The sequence below is a fragment of the Dendrobium catenatum genome, unplaced genomic scaffold (genome assembly GCF_001605985.2).
Source record: "Dendrobium catenatum unplaced genomic scaffold, ASM160598v2 fragScaff_scaffold_1693, whole genome shotgun sequence".
Classification (NCBI taxonomy): Eukaryota; Viridiplantae; Streptophyta; class Magnoliopsida; order Asparagales; family Orchidaceae; genus Dendrobium; species Dendrobium catenatum.
The window spans coordinates 145,213-169,763 of record NW_021320155.1 but is presented as its reverse complement, the minus strand read 5'-3'; the positions used below and the strand labels follow the sequence as shown (position 1 = coordinate 169,763).

At 33.0% G+C, this 24,551-nt stretch overlaps 1 protein-coding gene across 2 annotated transcripts; it reads left to right on the top strand.

Annotated features, from left to right (window-relative positions):
* The first annotated feature begins 327 nt into the window (after positions 1–327).
* LOC110094659 (inositol-pentakisphosphate 2-kinase IPK1) lies at positions 328–23,195 on the top strand. 2 transcript variants are annotated; one of them, XM_020819929.2, is made up of 9 exons: positions 328–468; positions 4,616–4,726; positions 10,825–11,031; positions 12,301–12,448; positions 13,224–13,264; positions 13,378–13,488; positions 16,423–17,040; positions 17,590–17,786; positions 22,859–23,195. In XM_020819929.2, exons 2-8 carry the CDS (start codon positions 4,625–4,627, stop codon positions 17,722–17,724), a joined length of 1,362 nt encoding a protein of 453 aa, XP_020675588.1. In that variant the 5' UTR covers positions 328–468; positions 4,616–4,624; the 3' UTR covers positions 17,725–17,786; positions 22,859–23,195. The 2 variants fall into 2 exon arrangements, with proteins under 2 accessions (XP_020675588.1, XP_020675589.1); XM_020819930.2 differs by lacking the exons at positions 17,590–17,786; positions 22,859–23,195 and having other exon boundaries at positions 16,423–16,650; positions 16,722–16,880.
* The last annotated feature ends 1,356 nt before the right edge of the window (positions 23,196–24,551 follow it).

The following is a 24,551-nucleotide window of genomic DNA, read 5'->3' as shown; positions in this document are numbered from 1 at the left end:
TTATTTAATTAATAATTTAATTACTATTTTATTAGTTTAAATTATAAATTTTATTATTAATTATCTCATTAATCACTTAAGATTTCTATTGCTTTGTAATTATTTAACTATTATTTATATTATTAATTCTATGTTTAATAATGTATAGTATAATTATACTAATTTCTAATTACTAATTATTTTATTAAGTTAAATTAGATAATTAATTTATATACTAATTCTACTATTAAATATTTAATTATTTTACTTAGTTATTAATATTTTAAATTATATTAATTAAGTTAAATAGTGATGGCTGAGGCGTCTAGGGTGTCCTTGCTGTTCGGCTCGTTGCTTCGCAGGAGGTGCGCTTCTTCGGCTCGTCGCTGTTCGACTTAGCTCCTTCGACGACGTTCCCTTCCTGTCGGATCGGACGTTACAAAATTTTGATCTGAAGCAACGACGGGAGCTCGCTAGCTCGCTGTGAAGGTAAGTTTCTCCCTTTCGCGCGCTTCTTCGGCCAAATCCCGTAAATCCGACTTCTAGATTAGGATTTACCTGGATTTAGCGGATTTACCCGGATTTACGGCGACTTTGTTGCGTTTGGCTGGATTTACCCTAAATCCTACTAAAAACTAGAAATAAATCCGATACCAAACACCCCCTTAGGCTTTATTTGAGATGACTTTCTTTTTTGCTTCTTGAATCAGTAGTATAAAAAAAATAATTTTTTTATGAAGCAGTAAGAAAACTGTCTCAAACAAAGCCTTAGACTTCATTTGGGATTATTTTTTTGTTGCTTCTTAAAGTAGCTTTTTAGTACAAAAATTAAAATTTTTATACTAGAAAACTGTTTTAAGAAACAACAATAAAGTCATCACAAAGCCTTGTTCTGGGAGTACCCAGTGCTTTTTTTGTTGAAAAAAATAAAATGAGGATAATACAACATTGATTCAACAACTCCTACCCCGACTTCCCTTAAATATTTCTTTAGAAAAACCAATCAATTCTTTTTAACTATGTCTAGGAAAGATCATGGCTACGTTTGTGATAGCTTTCTTACTGTTTCTTAAAAAAATATAGTATAAAAATTTAATTTTTGTACTAAAAAAATTGTTTTAAGAAATAGTAAGAAAGCCATCCCAATCAAAGCCTATATAAGGCCATGCAAAACAGGACATTGCGATAATTCAACTTTATAATAGCGAATGATCGATTCACCATTGAGAGCATTAACCCCAAAAGGACGAATATTGTGGTGTTCTAACTGCGGCAGATCAAACAAGAAAAAGATGAGCAAAAAAAAAAAAGAGCAAATGAAATCCGAAGCCCACCTTAATCCATTCTTTTGTTTAGGGTATGGCACTGATTCCGGCCCTATTGTTAAAGTTAAAGTATATGTGTACAGATCCTGATTTGTGTTCATGAAGGCAAGGATAAATTTAAATTAACTAATTCTAGCACTTGTTTAATATTCCAGATAATGTCAATTTTGGTAGGTAGAGTCAAATAGAATTGGACTGATATGGAAAGATCAAAATGCTTGACAAAAGGGAAGGATTTTAGCTAAGTGGCAATTGTTGTAATATTTGATAAATCTCTTCAGGTGGATGCTATTATTGTTATGCTATCTAGGTTGTCAATGGGTAGGGCTTTGATTGAATTTGATATTTCCCTCTTCTTACGAAAGAAATTTGAATTGGCTCAACATCTAAAGGCTATTGGCAGAAGGTTTTGTTTGATTGTATTTCCCATATTAATCTTCTTGCATAGAATTTGGTGACAACTTCTAATAATGCTTGAAGGTCAGAAGGTTGTGTTTGGTTTGTATTTCCCTTGTTATTCTTCTTGCTTAGTATTTGGTGACAGCTTCTTATAATGCTTCAATCTGCACACATAATTGCAGAAACCTCCCAATATTTGTGACAGTGGGGATGATTTACTTGATAAAATCCAGTCTTCTAATGAAATGGTCGCAATTCCATTAGTTTTGATATATTTCCCTCAAAATGTGGAATGTAATTTGGATCCTTGGAATTAGTGCTTACGCTCATTATTAATGATCCAGTCCTCCAGTTCTTCTAGATCTTCGTGCTCCTGATGATCATGTTGATGCTAGGGATATAGGTGATCTGAAGTCTCTTTTTGTTGCATTAGCTATTAGCATTTGTTGCACAGAGGAGCTTAAATTCTATTTTCTAGGAGGGAAAAAATAACAGAAAAATGTTTCGTCACTCCATTTTCCAAAATATAATAGGCTCCAAGATTGATGATTTTAATGTTGATGGGGATTTTTCTTTTTTATTGGTCTTGTCGGTGTATATTATTTTTAGCTCTATGGGGGCAGGCATCAATTGGATCAATGGTGTTTGAAGGAGAAGAGGAGTTAAATACTACACAAATATAAGTTAAATATATTGTATCCTTGGATTTAGTAAACTAGGTTTATGGTAAAGTAGGGGAGAAACAGGATTTCAAATTATGTAGGATTTAAGTTTGTGACTTTCACCTTCTGGTAGGATTTAATTTAAGTCTTGCTTAAATTCTGCTTAAATCATGTTACCAAAAAGCTCCTAAAGTCTTTCCTGGGCTTACGTGTTGGCTTTGGATCATAAACCTCTGTCATATGCAAATTCCATAACCTTTCCCAATCTCTACTTCTTCCCTAGGCCTTTTCTCACTACAAACTTGAGAAAGGCTTAGACTCTTTGATGTAGAACGGGAGGTGGGGGAGATAATTTCAAACTCTGAAATTAATTGCAGATTTTGGTGGAACAGATTTAACAATTTCGAATTTTAAACAAGAAGAATAAAGGAGGGAAGAGGTAATTAATATTCCCTAATCTTAGGCCGTAAATTAATTTTAGACGGGAGAGTGGAGCGACCACATTCAATGTATGTGGATATTTGCATTGAATGTTGATTGATAACTTCAAATCTGAATTAATTTTAGATTTTCATCAATTGAGATTTGCATCAATTGAGGATGCTTCCTAAAATAGATGTACTAATTAGGAAAGCATTTGAAATTTGGGTATGGAATTAAAATCAATCAATTTCAGAATTGATTAATTAAATAAATAAAGAAACTTTCCAAAATTAATGAGGGTGGATTTGAAATTCAAATTAGATTAATTCGAATTTAAAATCTTTTCAAATTAATGACATCCTAAATAAGGAAAGAGGAGTTTTGGAGGAAAGTGATATTAGGCAAAGAGGTGGCTGGTGGGTGGGTGGGCCTTGTTGGATTTCGGCCAAGGGGAGGGAGGAGGAAGGGAGGGGTTGGTGTAGGCCGATGGTGTGGAGATGATGGGGTGAGAAGATCGACGCCTTGGTGGAGGGCTTGAGGAGGTGACAGTTTAAGGAAATAAGGAAAAATAAAAAACAAAGAAAAAAAAGATAGAGCTGCGATCCTTAGACTCTTCTGAAGACTAACGGGTAATGCGTTGCTCTTCACCAAGAGACTTCAAGCCACGAGCCCGGACCCATCTTGTGGCTGGTGGATACTACGATTCCATCCTTAGGGATTCTCACTAATGTCCTCCAAAAGAATAAAAGTGCAGAACAAAAAATTTTTTTTTTATTAAAACTCCATCATGTCAATACACTAGCAAGAGCCTCTATATATAGACCTCAGAAATAAAAGAAACTAAAATAAGACGATCATGCCCCTAGGGCTTACGAAAGATTAGACCCTTAAAAACGGGTCAAAATGGAAAACGCATAATTAAATAAAAATTACAAATAAAAATTTAAGATAACGTAAAACGATCACGACCGTCGATCTTCAGCTCCTCCTCAGATAGGCATGAACGGTTGGATGTCCGCATCACTCTTCTTCTTCGTACTGGGATAAAGGCTTGATGTTGTTGTCATTGTTGTTTGAAAAAACTTGTCTTTGAATTCTATCTTTGGCTTCCAAATTCGATTGACTGTTAGTGGGAATGATTGCAAATTGCAATTGACAGGTAAATGTTTTCAATTCCATTTTCAAATTTCTTTGGATGTCTTTTGTCCTTTATTTTTCTACTAATGTTTTTATGTATTTTGTCTAGTTTATTGATAATTAATTTGTTTAAACCTAGCTTCCTCTGCCCCTTTCTTGAGAATGATTATAAGAGATATATTGGTAGCCGTAAAATAATTGTGTATTGATGCATGGTTTTTTTTCTTAGTTTTTTCTGTATGCATGCAAATCAAATATGCAGCGTTTTAACACTTAATATTCATGTCTTGATTTCTTTTTCCTTGTAGTTTTGATCTGCTTTCTAAAATTTAATGGTGAAACTAAAGTGGATAATTTTGATAGCTTATGTTACAATCCCGGATTCTGTTATCACGCTTATGTTGATATCCTATTTTCCTTTTTTTTTGGCTTAGCAATGATTTCTTTTCTGACTGAAGAGCCTTGGCTTATTAGAAGACTTTTATGTAATTCTTTTCTTAATTTGTTTTGTTTGATTTTGGATAGTGAATCTTGGCTGTTTCTTGCATTACCTCACAGAAAATTTCATTGCTCATCCATTGTTAAGGATACCACTAATTTCTATTTTTGAAAAAATTACATTACAGTTAATTTATACCAATACTAATAAAATAATGTCAGTAACTAGCTTAGTATATTGTTTGCTTTTAGGCGTGTGAGATGGCAATTACCTTAACATCAGATGATGCAAAAGATTGGATTTACAAAGGCGAAGGGGGTGCAAACCTTGTCTTGGGTTATTGCGGTTCATCTCCATTTCTGGTACAATGATGTTTTTGTGATCTTTAGTTATGAAAATTTCCGAATTTGTTCTTTTTAATATTTATTGTTGAAGTAGAATCACATGAGGTAACTGCTACTTTCTTCATGGTACATTCTCTTATAGTTTTTAAGCTTCTATTTTCAGGTGAAAAAATTTTGGACAAATATTGAACTGAAGCATTATGTTAATGTTGGAACCCTCAGTTGTTGAAGAAATAAATCTTGTATGTATTTGAAGTGTGAATGTTATTGTATGTATACTACAATAGACATTTTTACCATCTTGTTGCAAACTAGTTTCCTTGTTTTCTCCCCAAAAATTGACCCATATATTGCCTTGTATCAGATACCGTGAACAACAACAACAACAATAATATCACGCCTTTATCCCACTATGTGGGGTCGGCTACACGAATCCTTTTTCTCCATTGTGTCCTGTTAAAAGTCAAATTCTCATTTAAATCTAATAAAGAAAAATAATTTCTAATATTTTCTAACCAAGTCTTTTTAGGTCTTCCTCTACCTTTCTTAACATAATTCAAATCTAATACCTCTACTTTCTAACCGGGTCATCGGAAGGTTGTCGTGTTATGTGACTAAACCATCTAAGACGACTCTCTCTAATCTTATCTTCCACTGGAGCTACTCCAACCTTCTCACGTATATGGTCATTTTGCATCTTATATCTAAGGGTAAAGTCATTCATTCACTTGAGCATCCTCATCTCTGCAAAATTTAACTTATTATTATGCTTCTCTTTTGATGGCCAACATTCGGCACCATAAAACATTGTAGGTCTCACCACCACCTTATAGAATTTTCCCTTTAGTTTGAGGGGTACTTTTCTATCACACAGCAAGCCCGATGCAATCTTCCACTTCAACCATTCAACTTGAATTGTGCTAATAATATACCCATCTATTTCACCATCACTCTGAACAATAGATCCAAGATATCTAAAACATGTACTCTTATTAATGACTTGATCGCCCAAAGTTACAATTCCCTCACTAGGTCTATTACTACTAAAATTATACTCCATATATTCCGTTTTAGATCTACTCAACCGAAAACCTTTAGACTCTAAGGTTGATCTCCATAATTCAAGTTTACCTTTAACTCCCTCTCTAGTCTGGTCAAAAAGAAGAATATCATCAGCAAAAAGCATACACCAAGGTACATCCTCTTGCAAATGTCTAGTGAGAACATACATGACTAAAGAAAAAAGATATGAGCTTAAGGCTGATCCTTGATGTAATCCAACCGAAATAGGGAAATACTTGGTCAAACCATAACTCCTGCATACATATCTTTAATAATTTTAATATAAGCGTTATTAACTCCTTTATTTTCAAGAACTCTCCATAGCACTTCTCTTGGAACTTTATCATATGCTTTAACACAATTTCTTAAAGGATTTATGTCATTATTATTCGACAAGTTTTACGTTGATTGTCGACTACCTAACACAACACTCCACTTTTCTCATCTAGGACTTGGGATTTGGCAATGGCTGTTAGATACTATTTTTTTTCTAATTTCTTATTGCATCTTGGCTTTCATCTCCGGAGACATTTGCAGCCTTCAGCACTATTGCCCTATATGTCTTGGTTTTTATCGTCTGATGCAAATCCTAGCAGTCCCTTTTTTTTCACCATGATCGACATCCAAACATCAATGATCTGTGCCCTCACTAATGATCCATTGTCATGAGAGCCTCACTGACCATCTTCAACGATGCCGACCTTTGCTCATTAGTTGCAGTGTTACATTGATTTTTTCTATGCCATTTTCTCGCGACCATACTGATGTTGATTTGCCATGATTGATTCCATGTTTCCCTTGTTAACTCTCTGGTCTCATCATTGACGGCTGCTTGATGATTTCTGTTTATTGTTAACCTTTGGTCATCAATTGTCTCTTATCATGATCTGCTATTGCTTTTGTTGTAATCAGAAAGTTTGAGAGAGAAATGCTTGAATTTTATTATGCAACATACTCCCTATTTATAGATCTATACAAGGTGCATTGGCAAAGAAATAAATAACTCTAAATAATTACAGAATAATGAGTAATACAATCCTTTCTAAATCAGATGCCTAGCCATGGAAGGAATTTAATGTGATCCAGGCGGTCTTCCTACGGATTGCTGTTTATAGCCATGGGATCATCTTTGGAACGGGAGGCTGGGATTTAACACTCCCTCTCAAGCTGGAGAATATAGATCTGTCATTCCCAGCTTTACAATCATTCTGATAAAGGTAAAGCTATCCAATCCTTTGAAAAGGATGTCTGCAAGTTGATTTTTCGACGATACATGATTGATACATGCTAGATCACCGTCTAGTTTTTCTTTAATAAAATGTCTGTCCACTTCTTTGTGCTTGTTCCTGTCATGCTGGACTGGATTGTAGGCTATGTTGATTGCTGATTTGCTGTCACAATGTAGCTTCATGGGATCATCCTACTTGATCCTAAAGTCTTCTAGAATTATTTTGATCCATTGTAATTCATATATTCCCAATGCCATAGCTCTATATTATGCTTCTGCACTAGATCTTGCCACTACATTCTATTTCTTGCTTCTCCATATAACTAGGTTACTTCCAAGAAATGTGCATTATCCAGAGATAGATCTTCTGTCAACTGGTGATCCTGCATAATCCGCATTAGTGTATGCTTCTGGGGTTATTCCGTGATTTCTTTTAAAGAGAATCCCTTTTCCCGAGTTTCCCCTAAGGTAGTGCAGTATCATGTCTATCGCTTGCATATGAGTATGTTTTGGGTTCTACATAAATTGATTGACCATGCTTACAACAAATGTTATATCTAGTCTGGTGTGGGAAAGGTAGATCAATTTCCATACAAGTCTCTGATAGACACCTTTATCTACATCTAGATCTTCTCTAACTTCCCCCAGCTTAAGATTAGGTTCTACTGATGCCGGTGATGGTTTACAAGCTAGTTTATTTGTTTGTTTTAGAGGATCTTTGATATATTTTTGTTGTGAAATGAAGATTTTTTTACTAGAGTGGGCTACCTCAATACCAAGTTCTTTGATGTTAAATTCCTTGGTAAGACTTTTTCTTAGACTATCTTTCTCCTCTTCATTATTTCTAGTTAGGATAATATCATAAACATATACTAATAGTATTATGACTCCCCCTGAGTCAGAGTATTTAAAGAATAGTGTATGGTCCCATTGACTCTGTAGATACCCATTAAGAAGCATGAATTTTGATAATCTTTTTCAAACCAGGCCCTTGATGATTATTTTAGCCCATATAGGGCTTTTCTCAACCAGCATAGCTTGTCACCTCTAGATTCTTCCTTAAATCCTGGTGATATTTTTATGAATATCTCTTCCTCCAAATCTCATGTAGTAATGCATTTTTTACATCTAGTTATTCTAGAAGCCAGTTGTATTTAGCTGCTAGTGAAAGTAGGATCATGACTCTGTTCATCTTGGCTACAGGTACAAAAGTTTCTTAGTAGTTGATGCCCTAAGTTTGAGTATATCTTTTTGCCACTAGTCTTGCTTTGTATCTTTCCAGTGTACCATTAGCTTTGTATTTTCCAAAGAATACCCATTTGCAGCCAACTTGTTTTATCCTTTTGGAAGCTTGATGATTTCCCATGTATTGTTCTTTTCTAGAGCCTGTATTTCATCTCTCATGGCATTTATTTAATTTTCATTGGATAAGACCTCAGAAATATTATTAGGAATATGAATTTCTTCTAATGTAACCAAGAAGTTTTTGTGAGAGGATGAAAATTATTGAAGGAAATAGAGTTAGTTGTGGGATACAAGGGTGGGGATGAGTTTGTGTTTACCTTAATTTCAGGAGATAGTTCAGATTCTTGGATTTGCTTCGTAGTATAGTCTGAGCTTGTATGCCTAGAATATACGTTCCCAAATCTATTGAAAGCTTTGTCTTCAGGTCCCTATTTTTGTTTTCAGGAAGATTCGTTTGTGGTGGTTAGGAAGGTCAAGAGGAGCAAGCTCACTTTTCGCATCTTCCTTTATTATAGTCTCCCCTTGAAGATGACGTGTGGTAAAATAGGAATTTTGTTCATTAAAGATAACATCAATAGAGACAAGGGTTTTTTTGGTGGGGGGATGATAACATTTGTATCATTTTTGGATGGCAGAATATCCAACAAAGATGCATTTGAGTGCTAATGTCATTTTATTGACCTTCATAATTCCCTTCCAAATCAACCATCTTTGCTTAAATAAACCTTCATAATTTCCTCCCAATCAAATCAGTTTTTTTTTTCCCTAAATAAACTTTCATAATTCCTTCCCAATCAAATCAACCCCTTTTCCCTAAATAAACATTCCTAATCACCTCCCAATTTTGGTCTTCTATGGTAAGCAATTAATCCCACTTTAACCCCCCTCTCTTCTTGCCCAGTGTCTATCCTAGTGGGGCCCACAGGTACTCCTCTCCCAAAGAGCCATCTTATCCTCAATGTGGAACGAAACAAATTACTGATGAAGCACTGGACTAATTGCAAGGTATTGAAAAAATGGACTGATTTTAGGTCGAATGATCCCTGCCTCCAACATCTCCCTGATCAATCTCTCGATCTCATCCTTCTGGATTTGGGGATAATGATACGGACGAATATTTTATTGGTGAGACTCCTTTCTTTAAGATGATAGCATGCTCGTGTTCCTGGAAAGGACGCAACCCATGAACTGACTAGAACACCTCTCGATATTGCTGGAAGAGTGGCTGAGCCATGTCTAGTGCTTCTATCTTATCCCCGTCTTCTCTTCTTCCAAACTCTGTAGCTCCACCAAAAATCTCACTCCTTCACCCTTTCCCCTCCTTGGAAGTGGCTCCAAAGGTGGCATCCCCTCTTCTTCCCTCAACATTTTCATCTCTCAATCCTCCCTCATCGTCCCTATATTAGGGTTTTCTCCACTTCCTTATCCGGTCAATGATGCCCTTGACTTTGGTAATGTCATCTTGGCTTAAAACTCTAACATTCATTTCATCATCACTTATAGATTCAAAATCCTTCCCTCAATTTTCTGAGATTCGCTCTCCGAATTTAGATATCATATTTATAACTTCCCCAACAAGCCTCTCCTCCAACGCATCAATCTTCTTAGCCACCATAGGTCCCAAAAAGGTGCTCTAATACCAATTTGATAGGAATCCATTTTCCTCACAGCAAAAACAACAATAACGAAGAGAAAGCCCATAAAAAAATAGCGAGAAAGATTTTTTTTTTTTTGTAAAACAAGCCAAGATACAAGTTGATCTACTGTTCAAGAGGTAGATCGGCTCTCCACAAATCCTAGACGCTGCTAGGAACAACTCCAAAGAAAACTACTGCAAAATACAATTCACATAACGAAAATAAAATAACATAATTAGCCCTAAATAAGCTCTCTGAATTTAGATATCATATTCCTAATTTCCTCCCAAATTTTGTCTTTTATTGTAAGTCATTAATTTCCCTTTGACCCCCCTTTCCTTGCCCTCACCGTCCACCCTAGTAGGGCCCACAAGCTTAGCCGTTCCATTATAATGCTATCGGAAAGGGTAAAAATTATGGAAATAATAACCTTCTATTTTTTACATTATTATTATGGGTATTTCAATGGAAATTTACCTCTTATGTGAGGTTAATTTTAGCATACCTTACATGTTAATATTAGTGGTTTGTCTAAATATGTGTATCCTTTGAAATTTGTTGTAACATATGGTGTAAATGTTTTAAATACATGTGGTTATTATTTCCTCGAGTTGCTTCTTTGAATTTTTTTTATTATACATAAAACGGAGGCCTTCCGAAAAATAGATGTATTAGATTTGACTTATGTTAAGAAAGATAGAGATAGACTTAAAAAGACTTGGTTAGAAAATATTAGAAATTACCATTCTTTATTAGTTTTAAATGAGAATTTAACTCTTAACAAGACACAATGGAGAAAAAGGATTCATGTAGCCGACCCATATAGTGCGATAAAAACTTGGTATTGTTGTTGTACGTTAAGTCGTTCTTTTTTCCAAGTCTTCGTGAATAGATAAATTTAGTGTTTGATTGTTGACAGCTGAATTTGTATTTGTATTCAACAGGTTGGCAAAGTTTTACGTGTTCACAAAGTTTTGCGGAGTGAAGTTCAGTCAGTAATTGAACGTAAAAGATTATTCTCTGAGTGTGAACAACTCGTATGGGGTGACATTCCACAACTTGTCAAATCTACTTCAAAAGAGATTGCTGAGCAGGTTTTTGCAGTACAAGTGATGAGTCCTCTCTTAGACTCCAAGCACATAGATGGAGGGGTATGTTCATTATGTTTTTTGGAATGCTTTTTTAGCAATGCTACCAATTGTCAATTGATGCCATAATCAGTAACTTTTTACTTGATGGTCTTTGATAAAAAGCATACAAACACCATTCTTTGCTTAAGTTTAGTTTGGTGGAGATAAGTATGACAAAATGAGTTTTATTTGGTCAGTGCAGCCGAGTGATTCTTCAGAATCTCTTGATATATTTATTTAAAAAAAGGATATATTTATTTTAAAAAAAGGAGAATGGTGTTTATCTTGCTTATAATAACTGCTGTTCACTTGTCATTGTGAAAAAATATAAAATGCTAACAATTGCGAAGTTCAGTGATGTTAGATCAATCAGATTCAAAGGGAGGCTATTTTCTTTAGTCCTTTGTCAGCTTCAGGATTAGATGCCCACATTGTAATTCTTAAAATAGACAAATGATTTCCTTTTGTATTCCTTAACTGAAACAAGTTGGGCTTCATTTGATTGGATGAAATTTAAAATGCTTGTCAGTTTGCTAAGTTTATATTTAAAATGTTGACCATGGAAATAAAAGCTCTTATGTTTCATCAAGGGTAGTTTTAGTGACATGTTCAAACCCATTGTTTAAATGCCTACATTGTAATTCTTAAAATAAACAAATGATTTCCTTTTGTATTCCTTAACTGAAACAAGTTTGGCTTCATTTGATTGGATGAAGTTTAAAATGCTTGTCAGTTTGCTAAGTTTATATTTAAAATGTTGACATGGAAATAAAAGCTCTTATGTTTCATTAATGGTAGTTTTTGTGACATGTTCAAACCCATTAATGTTTGGAACGATATAATTTAAGTTCTTATTTTATTTTTTTTGTTTCTTTGATTCTTCGTAATTGATGCTTGTCTAAGCCTGATCAAAACTCTTTAGACCATGTATCATGGCCCCCCCTCAACTCGTTACAGTTCATTGGAGATAGACTTGTTCACTGCTGGTGATTTGCTGGAGCTCATTGAACTTTGTTGGTCTTATTTTTCGTTTCACTCTGCATTTCTTTTTGGGGGTTTAAATGGCTTCTCAATTTACTTTTAACTAAACGAGCCCAAAAACGATATTCTTACTTTTCAATTGAGAGGTAGTATTTTTAATGTAAATTTTACATTTCATTTACTTGAAGCGTAATATAGCCTAATAGTTGTGATACTGCTAATGTTAATGATGATGATTATGTAACATCAATTGATTATTTTATTTGTATTGTAGTAATTGTGAAAAATAGCATGCTTACCGTATGCCAGGTACCCATATTTGTAACAAAGGAGTTCCTAGAGTCAGTTGAAAAGAACGTTCACACTCAGCGTCCTCCTTGGCGACTCCATGCAACTGAAGTTGATCTCCTCTCGCATTCTGCACTTCTTATGTCTGATCATTCAGTTTTTTCTAGTGGTAAAGGCTACTTCTATATGTTATATGATACATGTTAATATGCAAGTCTACACTTTCATGTTTCATCTGCACTAATATTCGTAGGAGCCCACAACTACATGTGATTTTTTTGAATGTGATTTCATCATCGCTGATGCTAGATTCAGAAAGTTGCATTTCTACCTCTTTTCATAGGTGGCCTAAGGATCAATTATAGTTATTAAGTATACTTATTTTTTTTTGGTTTGTGCATTTAAGAAAAAGTAATTCACTCAGTATTCAGCAAATTAAGGTTTTGACTTCTTCAAGATGAGCACACCTCAATCAAGGTTCAAAGAGGAGGCTTGGTTTGATTTATGAACTAACCCATTTTATGTTCTGATGGAAAGTTGGACGGTTCCTTCTAATTGGAAAATTTGAAGAGGAAATGAGTAATTATATATTGAAATATTTAATCTTTGATATATTTTCTTTGTGGTTCTTTTATTGAAAAGTGTATTTGACTTGCTTTACCACCCCTACCCTCATCCCTTTTAATTTTCTGTTGGAAAGCCATATCCAATAGTATTCTAAGAAAATTGTAGCCAAAAGTTAAAGAGGAAATGTTTCAAAACGATAGAGTACCTCATCTGGGGTTCTTCGTTTGGTTGTACATTTAAAGTGTTCCACTTATATCCCTATATACTTCAAGCCTTGGCACACATAGGACTCACTAGTATGCATAAATCAAGACAAAAATAAGCTCAGTGCTTATTAGCTTTGAATTTTACGTATATGTTATTCAGCTTCATCTCAGGTTCTCTTAAAGATGATGTATGCGTGGCAGTGGAAATAAAGGTAACTTCCAACACAAACAGGCTGTTCCTTTTTTGGGTTTACCTTCCTCGTCTTTGAACTGAGTTTCTTTTATTTGTTATTGCATGACTTTTGGTTACACGACTGAGAATCAGCCAAAGTGTGGATTTCTTCCGTCTTCAAAATTCATAGCCAAGCAAAATGCTGTAAAGAAGTCTGTAACACGATTTAGAATGCATCAACTCCTGAAATTTCATCAGGGAGAGGTACATATTTTGTCAGTCCTGTATTTCCTATGTTTCCCATATTCAATACAGAGTTTTTTTGGTGTTTGACTCAGGTAAAAATTATGGGGACATATTGATGAAAATACTGATGAAAGTGTTCATGCTCCTGAACATCCAAAATTGGCAAAATAGAGAAATAAAGATGTTAAGAGTCATGACTTGGATCTATGGATTCATTGATCTGGCAATTACTCTTAATCTAATGCCATATAAGAGAACAAGATATATGTGGGAGTATTTAAGAAAAGTAGAAATATATGAAAATTAATTTGAATTTTGTATCATTTTTTACAAAGTGTGGAAGTATATATATATTTCTAAAAATCTTATAATGGAAATAAATCAAAGCTAATTAAAAAAAAAAAAAAAAAATCCCAAAGAGTAATTGCCAATGGTTACAACCATTAATTTGTTTGCTTAAAAATCCTCATGAAGATTGGTTGACTTGTGGGTTCTTATGTCTTTTAACATTTTTTAGTTTGACTTTAATGAAATACTTATCGCCCTCCATTTGCTTGGTACGATCGTATTGTACTAGATTATGAGCAATGCTGATAGAAGATTTATTGTTATAGTATATCTTCATTAGTCATTCTCATTTGATTTTAAAATTTCCGAGATAATTTTGATCTTTAGGAGCTTGTAGATTACTTAGGCAAGCTCCAAGTTAAGATTCAATACTAGATCATTGAAATAATATGTTGTTCTTTGCTCCTCCATGTCATTAGATTTCTTCCCAAAAATATATAATATCCATTGATGTATTTTTTATCCACTGGTGATGCTGCATAGCCTGTATCAGTGTGCCTTCGATTTATAAAGTATCCTACATTTTATATAAAATTCCTTTGCATGAACTTGATTTAAGATATCTAAGAATTCTATGAGTAGCTTGAAGGTAAAATTTTTTAGATCTGTGTATGAATTGATTGATGAGACTTACTAGAAATGTGATGTTTAGATGAGTGTGGGATAGATAGATTAGTATTGTAACGAATCATTGATGTTGTCCTAGGTCTACTTCTTTTCCGTCTTCATTTAGATCTAATTTTGACCTGGTTCACTTGGGGTTTCACAAAGTTTGCAATCAATCATTTTTGTTTCGTTTAGTATATATATGACATATTTTGTTGATAGATGAATATTCTTTATTCTAATTGAGAAACTTATATGCCCAAGAAGTATTTGAGCTTGCTCAACTCCTTAATGTCAAATTCTTAACTAGACATTTTCCTGAGAGACTCGTTTTATAGAGAGAAAAAAAATTATATCAACATATATATTAAGAATTGAGATTTTACTATTAATGGAGGAGTGTTTTTTGAAGAGGATATGATCCCCTTGACTTTATCTAACTTCATTCATTACTTTTGTGAATCTTTCAAACCTTGTTCTCAGAGTTTGTTTAAGGCTATATAGAGCCTTTTTTAATGTGTATATTTGTTTTTTGTTGAAGAGTTATCAAATCAAAGTCGTGGGTCTATTATTATAGACTTTTTCAACCTATCTACAAAAATATATTTTTACATTATGCTGTTGTATGGATCGTTTACGATTGGCTACATGAGAAATTAGGTTGCATTTTTTTTTTTTTTCATTTTCTCAATGGTAGCACAAGTTTCTTGATATTCAATTTCATTGGACTAAGTATATCTTTTGGCTACCAATCTTATTTTTGTATCATTTCAGGTTTCTATCTATTCTATATTTAACAAAAAAAATCCATTTATACATCCTATAGTTTTTTTTCCTTTTGATAGTTCAACAATCTCTCTAGTGTGATTTTTTTCCAGAGTATTCATTTCTTCCCTCATGACATTCTTCTAATTTTTATTTTCAAGTGCCTCAAATAGAGTTTATGGTATTGTTATGGAATTGAAGCTTATGCTTATTAAAAAAGCTCTATGGTTAGGTGAAAAAAAAATGTAGAAATTTATGTTAGGTTGTGAGATATAGAGGATAATGCATAGTGATGGTTTCATCATTATTACCTATTAACGTTTCCAAATCTTATGCTTGTTGGAGTTTTTGGTTGAGCTTATTCCTTTTTGTAGAGACATGAAGGGGTATACTGTATGTATTTGTTAGAGTTTATTATTGAAATTTCAAGGTGAAAGGGGTTTTATCAAACTTCTCTTCCAGTTAAAAGTTTTCCCCTGAATATGAGTTTGATTGAAAAAAAAACTTCGTTTTTTATCCAAGGTGGCATCTTTTGAATTAAGGAGTTTTTCGGTGGTAGGATGATAACAGTTATAATCTTTTTGAGTGAAGGGATACCCAATAAAGATACATTTAAGGTCTCTAGGATCAAATTTACCCTTTTGCGTTGTTTGTGGACGTGGACTTATGCCATCCAAAGATTTTTTGTGGAATTTTTGAGAGGAAGTTATCTGTGAGGAAGAATTTAGTTGGATAGTTCAGAGGACTTTTGAAGTTAATCACTCTTGAGGCTACTTAATTTGTGGGGAGGTATCAACATATATCAATGAGATATGCATTAATTACTATATCAATTATTCCCTATATTATGTATGATTAGTTATTATAACTATAAATATTCATATTTTAGAAATATTCTTATTTTCGACTTTATGATGACAAATCTGATTGAGCAAATCATTCCATCACTTCTTTGTATATTATATGTTATTTTCTATATAAAGATTAAAACCGAAGAGGGCAAGCAATTTAGGCATCAAATTTGTTATACGAGTTAATAATTACGGATCATTTTCTTCAACTTAAATTATTTTTTATTCGGGTCCCAAATTTTATGAAGAACCATGAAATCCCATTTAATTTCTCTGAATTAATCTAGTTCTCTAGATAAGATAGGATTCTGTTTGCATTGTGACTAATGATAATAAATTTAAACAAATCTTTATGTGAGCTGCTTGTTTTAACTTATTTCAGATATCCCAGCCGAGTGAATACAACCCACTGGATCTGTTATCTGGATCTAGAGAGCAGATAAACCAAGCCATTGCTGCACTATTTTCAACTCCTTATAATAACTTCCGAATTTTTTTGAATGGCTCCCTCATATTTGGAAACTTGGATGGATCAGACAGCAGTAAAAATACAGTATATTCTGCTAATCAATCTGGTGAGATAGGCGCTAGCATTGAAGATCAAATTAAGGTACTCATACAAGGAGAATTTGGCTTTAGATTAGCTACCTTTATTGAACTTGTCTCTGAGGCAATTTTCAGGTCAGGAGTACTTGACCGACTTCTGGCTGTTCAAAAGCTTGATGTATTTGACATAGAAGGAACCATTCATGTCTATTACAATCTTATTTCGGAGCCTTGTATGGTATGCAAAAATCTAGGCGACTCTGAATCAGTACAGAAGTATTATTGGCTCCATACTCTTTCTTTTGAGGAAAGTTTGAAAATTGTACGGGATTTTCTAATAGCTGCCACTGCAAAGGATTGCAGTTTAATGATCAGCTTTAGACCTCAGCAAAAAAGTGACTCCTCGCAAGACTTCATTCATCTTGAGTCATCTAAGCAGACCTTTGATTACAAGGTATATCTCACTCATTTTCTGATAAAGCATCCTGCAAGTAAGAAGAAAAAGCTTATGAGCACTTTCTCAGCAATTTTAATTTGTCGTCCATTGGGATTTGTATACGTCCACTTCTGACTTTTGATGATTTTACAATCAGCGCAAGTAGACCAGTAAATTTAGGCTTCATTTGGGATGGCTTTCTTAATGCTTCTTAAAATAGCTTTTCAGTACAAAAATTTAAATATTTATACTAAAAAACTGTTTAGGAAGCAATAAAAAAGCCATCCCAAACAAAGCCTTAGCTTTCCATGCCTGAGTTTGCAATGTTCTTTTTGCTGATTTCAACCATCCAATACAAACCTGATCTCATTTATTTAAGCTTTCATCCTTTCTTCAAGCTGTTCCAAACGAACCTTTATGATTTTTTCTACATTGTTTCAAGCTTCTATTCCCAGATGTTCTATACTCACATGCTAATTACTCCTAATTGGCTCATTTTCTATATATGGCTTGTTTTTGAAACTTGAGTAATTTGCACATAAATCTAACATAGAGTATTCTTTGCAGGCTTATTTCATTGACCTGGACATGAAACCTCTTGATAAAATGGTCCACTACTATAAATTGGATCAGAGCATAGTTAGCTTTTACACACAATGTGGGATACAGGTGAATAACGATGCAGTAGCTGAATCTCTATGATACCTGTCTGAGTTTTATTCCAGATTGAAGAAACTAATGCAGCCATCATGACTCCTTGACTGGTATGGCACTTGCAGTTTACTTTGTTTCTTTTGATCTGTTACTATATTCTGAAGTTTGCATGCTAGCTTTTAATTAGGACAGTTTATTTATAGGTCATTGTTGCTTTTTATCAATGATGATTTCCTATTTTCTAAAAAGTTACAAGTTGCCCAACCTATCAATAAAATGTATCAATTCTATTTTATCTATGCTTTTAGAAGCTTGATAAATACAATTTTATTGGGGCGCGGATCTGCAACAATTATTATGTTGTCTCATTGTGATTTCAAGATCATAAATTCTAATAAAAAATAATAAAAAAAAGATCATAAATTCTAATCTTTGAAATGTATCCATAAGGACATCAAATCCTTCTCAAGAGAAATTATTTTGTACGGAGATCGGACGATGAAAACCATTCGAATTTGCTGCGTTTTTGCTGCGCTTTTATAATTACTTAGCAAAAAGGTAACAAATATTCATTGATAATTGCCCTTTTGCTGCCCTTTTGCTGAGTATTTACAAAAGGACAGCAAAATGACAACAAAAATGTAATTATAAATGAATATTTGCTGTCATTTTGTTGAATATTTAGAAAAGCGCAGCAAAAGTGCAGATAAAGGGCAGCAAATCCGAACGGTTCTCGCCGTCTAGTCTACACATAGAATAATTTCTCCCTCCTCAGACCCTACATTGATCTGAAGCCTTATGCATTGGGTATGTTAATATTACTCTTTTTTTTCTTTTCCCATTGTAGTCTTAGTTGTTTTTGTCTGTTTTTGGATGCTATATCTTCCTTTGGGGAGGGACTAAATTTTTAGATTGAAGAAGAGAAGCAAATTCTTTCTCTTCTAATAAAGTTGTAGTCAGCGCCCCCACTTTTCAAGGAGTCATTACTTGACTCTCATAGGGGATTTACATAAATATCATATTATTTCATGTTATTTACATGTCTAACACCTAAAATTTAATATTACATTCAAACCACTCATATAAAATTTTAATATCAAATATATCATTCATATATTTCATTCTTATCACCCATATCACTCTATAAATTTTAAAATTTCATTCAATGCACCCATATTTATTCTATAAGTGATAGATTTGTAATATTAAAGTTTAACATGTTAGATATGTAAATAATATGAAATAAAGTGATGTGTATGTAAATCCCCCTCTTCACTTTTTAAGGAGTCATTACTTGGTCACCTTTTATTAGTTCTACATAGATTTTACTGTGTAGTAAAATGGCATTAATGAGCTTTTTAAAAAATGATTATTTCAATGTTAATGAGTTTAATTATCTCATTATTGATGGTTAGTATAGCCTTAATTTTCTACTCACCTACTAACAAGTGCCTAAAGTACCCCCTCCTCACATACTATTATGAGAAGTTCATAGGAACATAAATATTATCTCAATTATTATTTAAATGATTTAATTAAATATTATATGAATTTAAATTCAAGTAAAGATGATATAAACCTAGAAAATCACTTATGCAATAATTAATCAAGGGTTTATAACTAACTAATTTATATAGATTTATACACATTATTAGTCAACAAAATTAATTACTTTGATGTTGCTTTGTTGTATAGGCTATTTGTTACACCTCAGAATTTAATTTTTAATAATTCTTTTTTTATTATTTTTTAAAACAACTAGAGCTATCTAATCTCATTGATCAATAATAAAATCATATATCAGCAAAAATGAATTTTATTGATAAAAAAATTCATATGTATCTATATTCATTGACTTAAAAATCATATATAATACTCAGAAATTATACAATTATAATCTATCATCACCAATCCCGAATACAAAAAAAAAGAAGCTAAAACCAGAAAAAAATAAAATAACTGTAAATTTGGAGAACTCTTATTTGATCAATCTCAAACTTGATATTTTGTCTTGACTTGAAATCATTTAAACTATATATAATAAGCTAAAAAGCCCAATATGTCATTAAAATCCTATCACTAAATTCAAATCATGGTAGAGAAGCAATATGCATCTCATTAATCAATTCATAACAATTGTTATATGATCAAGAATCAGTGCAGAAATAATAAAACTCACATGCATAGTAGTATAGTGGAGAAATCAGTAAATAAGTGAAGCAGTCATTGTATCAATACTATCAATCAATAAAACAATCATATAAAGTGATAAAATTAAAGCATCGGTAAAGAACTGTCGAATTTAGATTAATGCAGTGAAATCTCATAATGATGTACATGTACTATCTAATTAATCTATATCAGTATCAATATCATATAAATATCTTAATCACATGCTCAATATATCATATGAATAGTATCAATAATCAGTAGCGTGAATTAATAACACTAACAATAGCAGGGAATCATTAATAGTATTAGTAATAATTCAATAACAATATCAATGCTCGTATTTGTACCAATAAATTCAGTGGACACTATAATAAATCAATGATATAATAGTAATCCATACAGTAATAGTAAATTAATATAGTATCAATAAAGCTGTACAGTAGCAATGAATCAGTAACATGTATTTCAGTAGTCACACTAAATAAGTAAGAAGTCTTGGCTATCACGGTATGTTTTAGTGTTTGACAATCAATAACCGTTGCCTTAGGAAACATAATCGTCACTCATCTTTTATTAGGTCCGGTGTAAGGACGTAGAGGAATGTCCGGTCGGAGGCAGACAAAAAAACTCGGTATTTGCTCGGTATTGCTAGGTATTATTTGATAATAACAAGGAATGCCGCTTTGTGAAGACCAATACCAAGTTATACCGAGCTATACCGAGTTATACAAAAGTTGTACGGAGTTTTTCCTAGGAAAAACTCGGTACAACTTTTGTATAACTCGGTATGGCTCAGTATAACTCGGTATTGGGTCTTCACGTGATGGTATTCCTCGTTATTGTTTTGTATTTCTCATTTTTTGGCGAGATTTGGCCTCTGACCGGACGTAGAGGTACATCTGGTCGGAGGATGTAATAATTGTTCCACTCATTGCTCGTTGACACAGTAATAATTCTTTATAAAACCCAACCGTTGTATCGTTGTATCACTGTTAACCATTACAGAGGAATGAAAAAAAAAAAAAAAAAAATTTAAATCAACGTCGTCCAGTGCCATTCACACATACTTGCAGCCCCGCAGGCCATCTCTTCACATCTCTTCACGTCGCGACGCACGATCTCTACCCTGTCTCGTCGTTAAGAAGAACGAAACAAAGGTTTCGTTTTCTGATATTCTATCCCGCTCACAAGCTACCACAGACGAGAGCCTCTAACCTCAGTTCGATCCATCCGCTCCAGCCTACCTCGCCTCTTCTTCCTCCAGGGCCGAAGAATGCTGCCTATCTACTGTCAAATCCTGATCAATCGATCCTGCAACATCGTCCGACTCTTCTAAGCAATGTTTAATTGATGATGTGCTAAATCTAATTCTTCAGTTAATAAAAATAAAGCCTGCTCCAAGCTTTCAACCTCAATGGCTATCCAAGAGAACTTCTCCTCAGTATGAGTAGTTGTAGCTTGGATCGCTAAGCGTCTCTCCATAAAAGCCTTTTCCCTTTCGCTTCGAAGAGTTGAGCTCGGCTAAAATCTGTTTGCTCGAGACAAATGGCGTTAGGCACAAACCTTGCTTTCCAGGCTTAGGTTCCATTTTCCTTTGGTTTTTAATTAATCAGATTTTTCCTGATGTTCATATCGAGGTTTATTTAGATTTGGATACTTACTCGTATGAGTGTAAGCCCTCCTAGTTAATTATCCATCATTCTTCGTAGGAGAGAACTCTCGATTATAGATGAATCATTTTAGTGTAGGTTTAGAATTTTAAGTTTTATTATTGTTTATGAGGGAATAGGGGTAGACTCAATTAAGATCCTATAGTTCCGTTATCTTATAAATATTGTAGATCTCAATCTACCAATGCTAACAAACCATTGATTGCAACGTCCAAAGAATTTGATTTGCAAATATAAGCTTTTTTTTTTATAAAAAAATTTTATTTGCAAATATAAGTTGTCTCCTCTCAAGGATTCCAAGTAGACTGAGGTGGCTAGATGTTGGTTTTAGTTTTGGTGTAGTTTAAGTTTAGGGGCTTATATATGTTAGAATGGCTGTTAATTTGTTTAGTTTGAGATTTATTTCTCCTATCAAGAGTTGCATGGTAATTTTGTTTAGGATGGAACTTATGGCTCCGCTTAGGAGTTGTTTGATAATTTAGTTTATGATGAGACTTATGGCTCCGCTTAAGAGTTGCCCGATTATTTGATTTGGGATGGAGCTTATTGCTCCTCTTAGGAGTTGCCTTGGTGATTTAGATTTAGGATGGGGCTTATAGCTCCACTTAGGAGTTGTTCGTTGTTTAAGCTTATGAAAGATCTTACTGCTTCTAGTAGAGGTTGGTTGTAGTTTAAGTTTGTGATAAGTTTTACTTCTTCTATTAAAGTTTCCTGTTTTGATTTCGAGTTTGTCACTTCACTTAGAAGCTTTCCTAACACACGGGTTAAAGTAGGTCTTATCATTTCCATTAGAAGTTGCCTAATAATTTTGGTTTTGGATGTCTTATCTTACTGCTTCTATTAAAAGTTGCATGTTAATTTAGATTTAGTTTGAATTTGATTTATGATGTGCTACATCCTTTAGAAGTTTCCCTAACAAATTGATTAAATAGATCATATTATTTCCATTGAAAGTTGCCTGAGAGTTTAGGTTTGAGTTTAGGGTCAATTATTTCACTTAAAAGTTTCTCCAATAAATTGATTAAGAACATATCTTACCATTTAGTTTAGAAGTAGCCTAGAGTTTTGATTTGGGGTTTATCTATGTTTTATTACTTTGCTAAGATGGTTCCCTAACAAATTGGTTAGGAATAGCTCTTATTGTTTCTCTTGGAAGTTGCTTGTTGATTTTTATTTAGTTTGAACTTAGAAATAGTTACTTTGGTCTCACTTTCTCTTGCTTCAGTAGCTTTCCTTTTGCCTTAGCACATTTGTTTTAGTTTCAGTTCGCTGACTTTTTTCTTTAGCAATGTTTTTTTTACTTATAGCACTGAATTTGGTTTTGTTTATCTGTTTTGTAGGTGTTTGGAGCTCTCACTATTGGGGCGAATTATTGCGTCCGGTCACCGGATGTCCGGACATCCAATCTGGTGACGCCACGTTACCAAAATACACTTGGTCCTGATATATTTTGGTGATGTGGTGACACTGGATTGGTGTCCGGACGAATCCGGACACCGGACACAATAATTTGCCCACTATTGGAGCTTGTTTGAGTTTGAATTTAGTTGAGTGTGAGTTAGTTTAGAGTTTTGTTTAAGTTTTTATTTGAGTTTTGAGTTTAATTTGTGTTTGAGTTATTAGGACTGTTATATTAGAGATGATTTTAGTGTAAACTTTTCACTCTTGTTGTTTTTTTATGTTTATTGCATTTTTGATTGATTGATTAATTAATTATCTAAAAGAGATTTTTTTATTTAAATTCATTATGTTTTAAATAATCAAATAAATAAATAAATAATTTTTTTTTTTTAAAGTTTACTATGTTTTATTTCAATGTAATTTACTAATTAAGTAATTAACATATTTTCATGATTGTTTAATTAAATTAATCAATTATTATTTAAATTTACATGAAATTAAAATTTTAATTATGGATAACACATTTAAATTTAACAGTGCTCTCGAATTAGTTTCAAAATAAACATCAAAAAAATTTTTTTTTTCAGAGCAAAATTAATAAAAATCATTCCCTCTTTTATTTAATTAAATATATCTTAAAATTGCTCTAAAATATATATTTTCGTTCTTTTTTTATTTTTTATTTTATAAAATTTTGTAGCCTCTAGGCATTCATTATTGATTATTTTTTTTTTTCATGACTGATGGCCATTTAAGTGAACGGACTTAATTTTCATTTTGGTCCTACAATCAAAATTTTTGGTAGGGCAATATAATTTTTTTATTGATAGGATTAGAGCCACTGAATATTGGAGAAAATTATTAAGTTCGGAGTTCAGATGCATCTTGAGGTTAATTTAAATGTGTTATATCTTTCAATACATAGTATTTTGGGTGATGTGACGCATCAGAATTGACTTTTAGATGCGTTCGGATTTCGCACGTAATAATCTCTCGTATATAGGGTAATTTGTATATGTCATTTGATTTGTTTTTTTCTCTCATGAAGAGAATATTTTTGCCAAACATGTTTTGTGATCCTATACAATGATTTTCAAATATTCTTGCTAAACAAGTTTTATGGTCCCTATATTTAAAATTTTGAAATAGAATACCAAATACCTTTTCTTGATAAACATCCAATGCGTTTTTATGAATGATAAAATCATTAAATGAAGGTTGATTGCTTTTAGTCCATATTTTTGTCCCACTCATTGCTTTAGTTTTATTACCATATCTAAACTATCATATGTGATAACTAATTTACAATAGGAATTTGCATTTTGTACTATTGTAATATTGTCATTATTGAGAATATATTCCATTTTATTGTTTTCCTCTCTTGTCTATATGTAGGTATGTATATGCTTATGTTAAATGAAAATTCATTTAAAATATATCCCTTTTAATTCTATCTCCCTCTTAATATGATGTAAGAGCCTATCAATTATTTAAGCATTCATCATTTAGTCTGCAATTGTGTTGAAACTCAATCTTTACCCATACCCTCCATTTTGGACCACTAGATTTGCTTCATGACTATATAGGTTGTTGTGAACTCTTTCACCATCAAGGGTCATAGGTACAACATAT

Bases quoted from the DNA above. Each gene is read 5' to 3' on its own strand.
- LOC110094659 (XM_020819929.2), top strand. From the start codon at position 4,625: ATGGCAATTACCTTAACATCAGATGATGCAAAAGATTGGATTTACAAA. The intron at 12,449-13,223 runs GTAAAGGCTACT...GCTTCATCTCAG, and splicing joins TCATTCAGTTTTTTCTAGTG to GTTCTCTTAAAGATGATGTA. The intron at 13,265-13,377 runs GTAACTTCCAAC...ACTGAGAATCAG, and splicing joins GCGTGGCAGTGGAAATAAAG to CCAAAGTGTGGATTTCTTCC.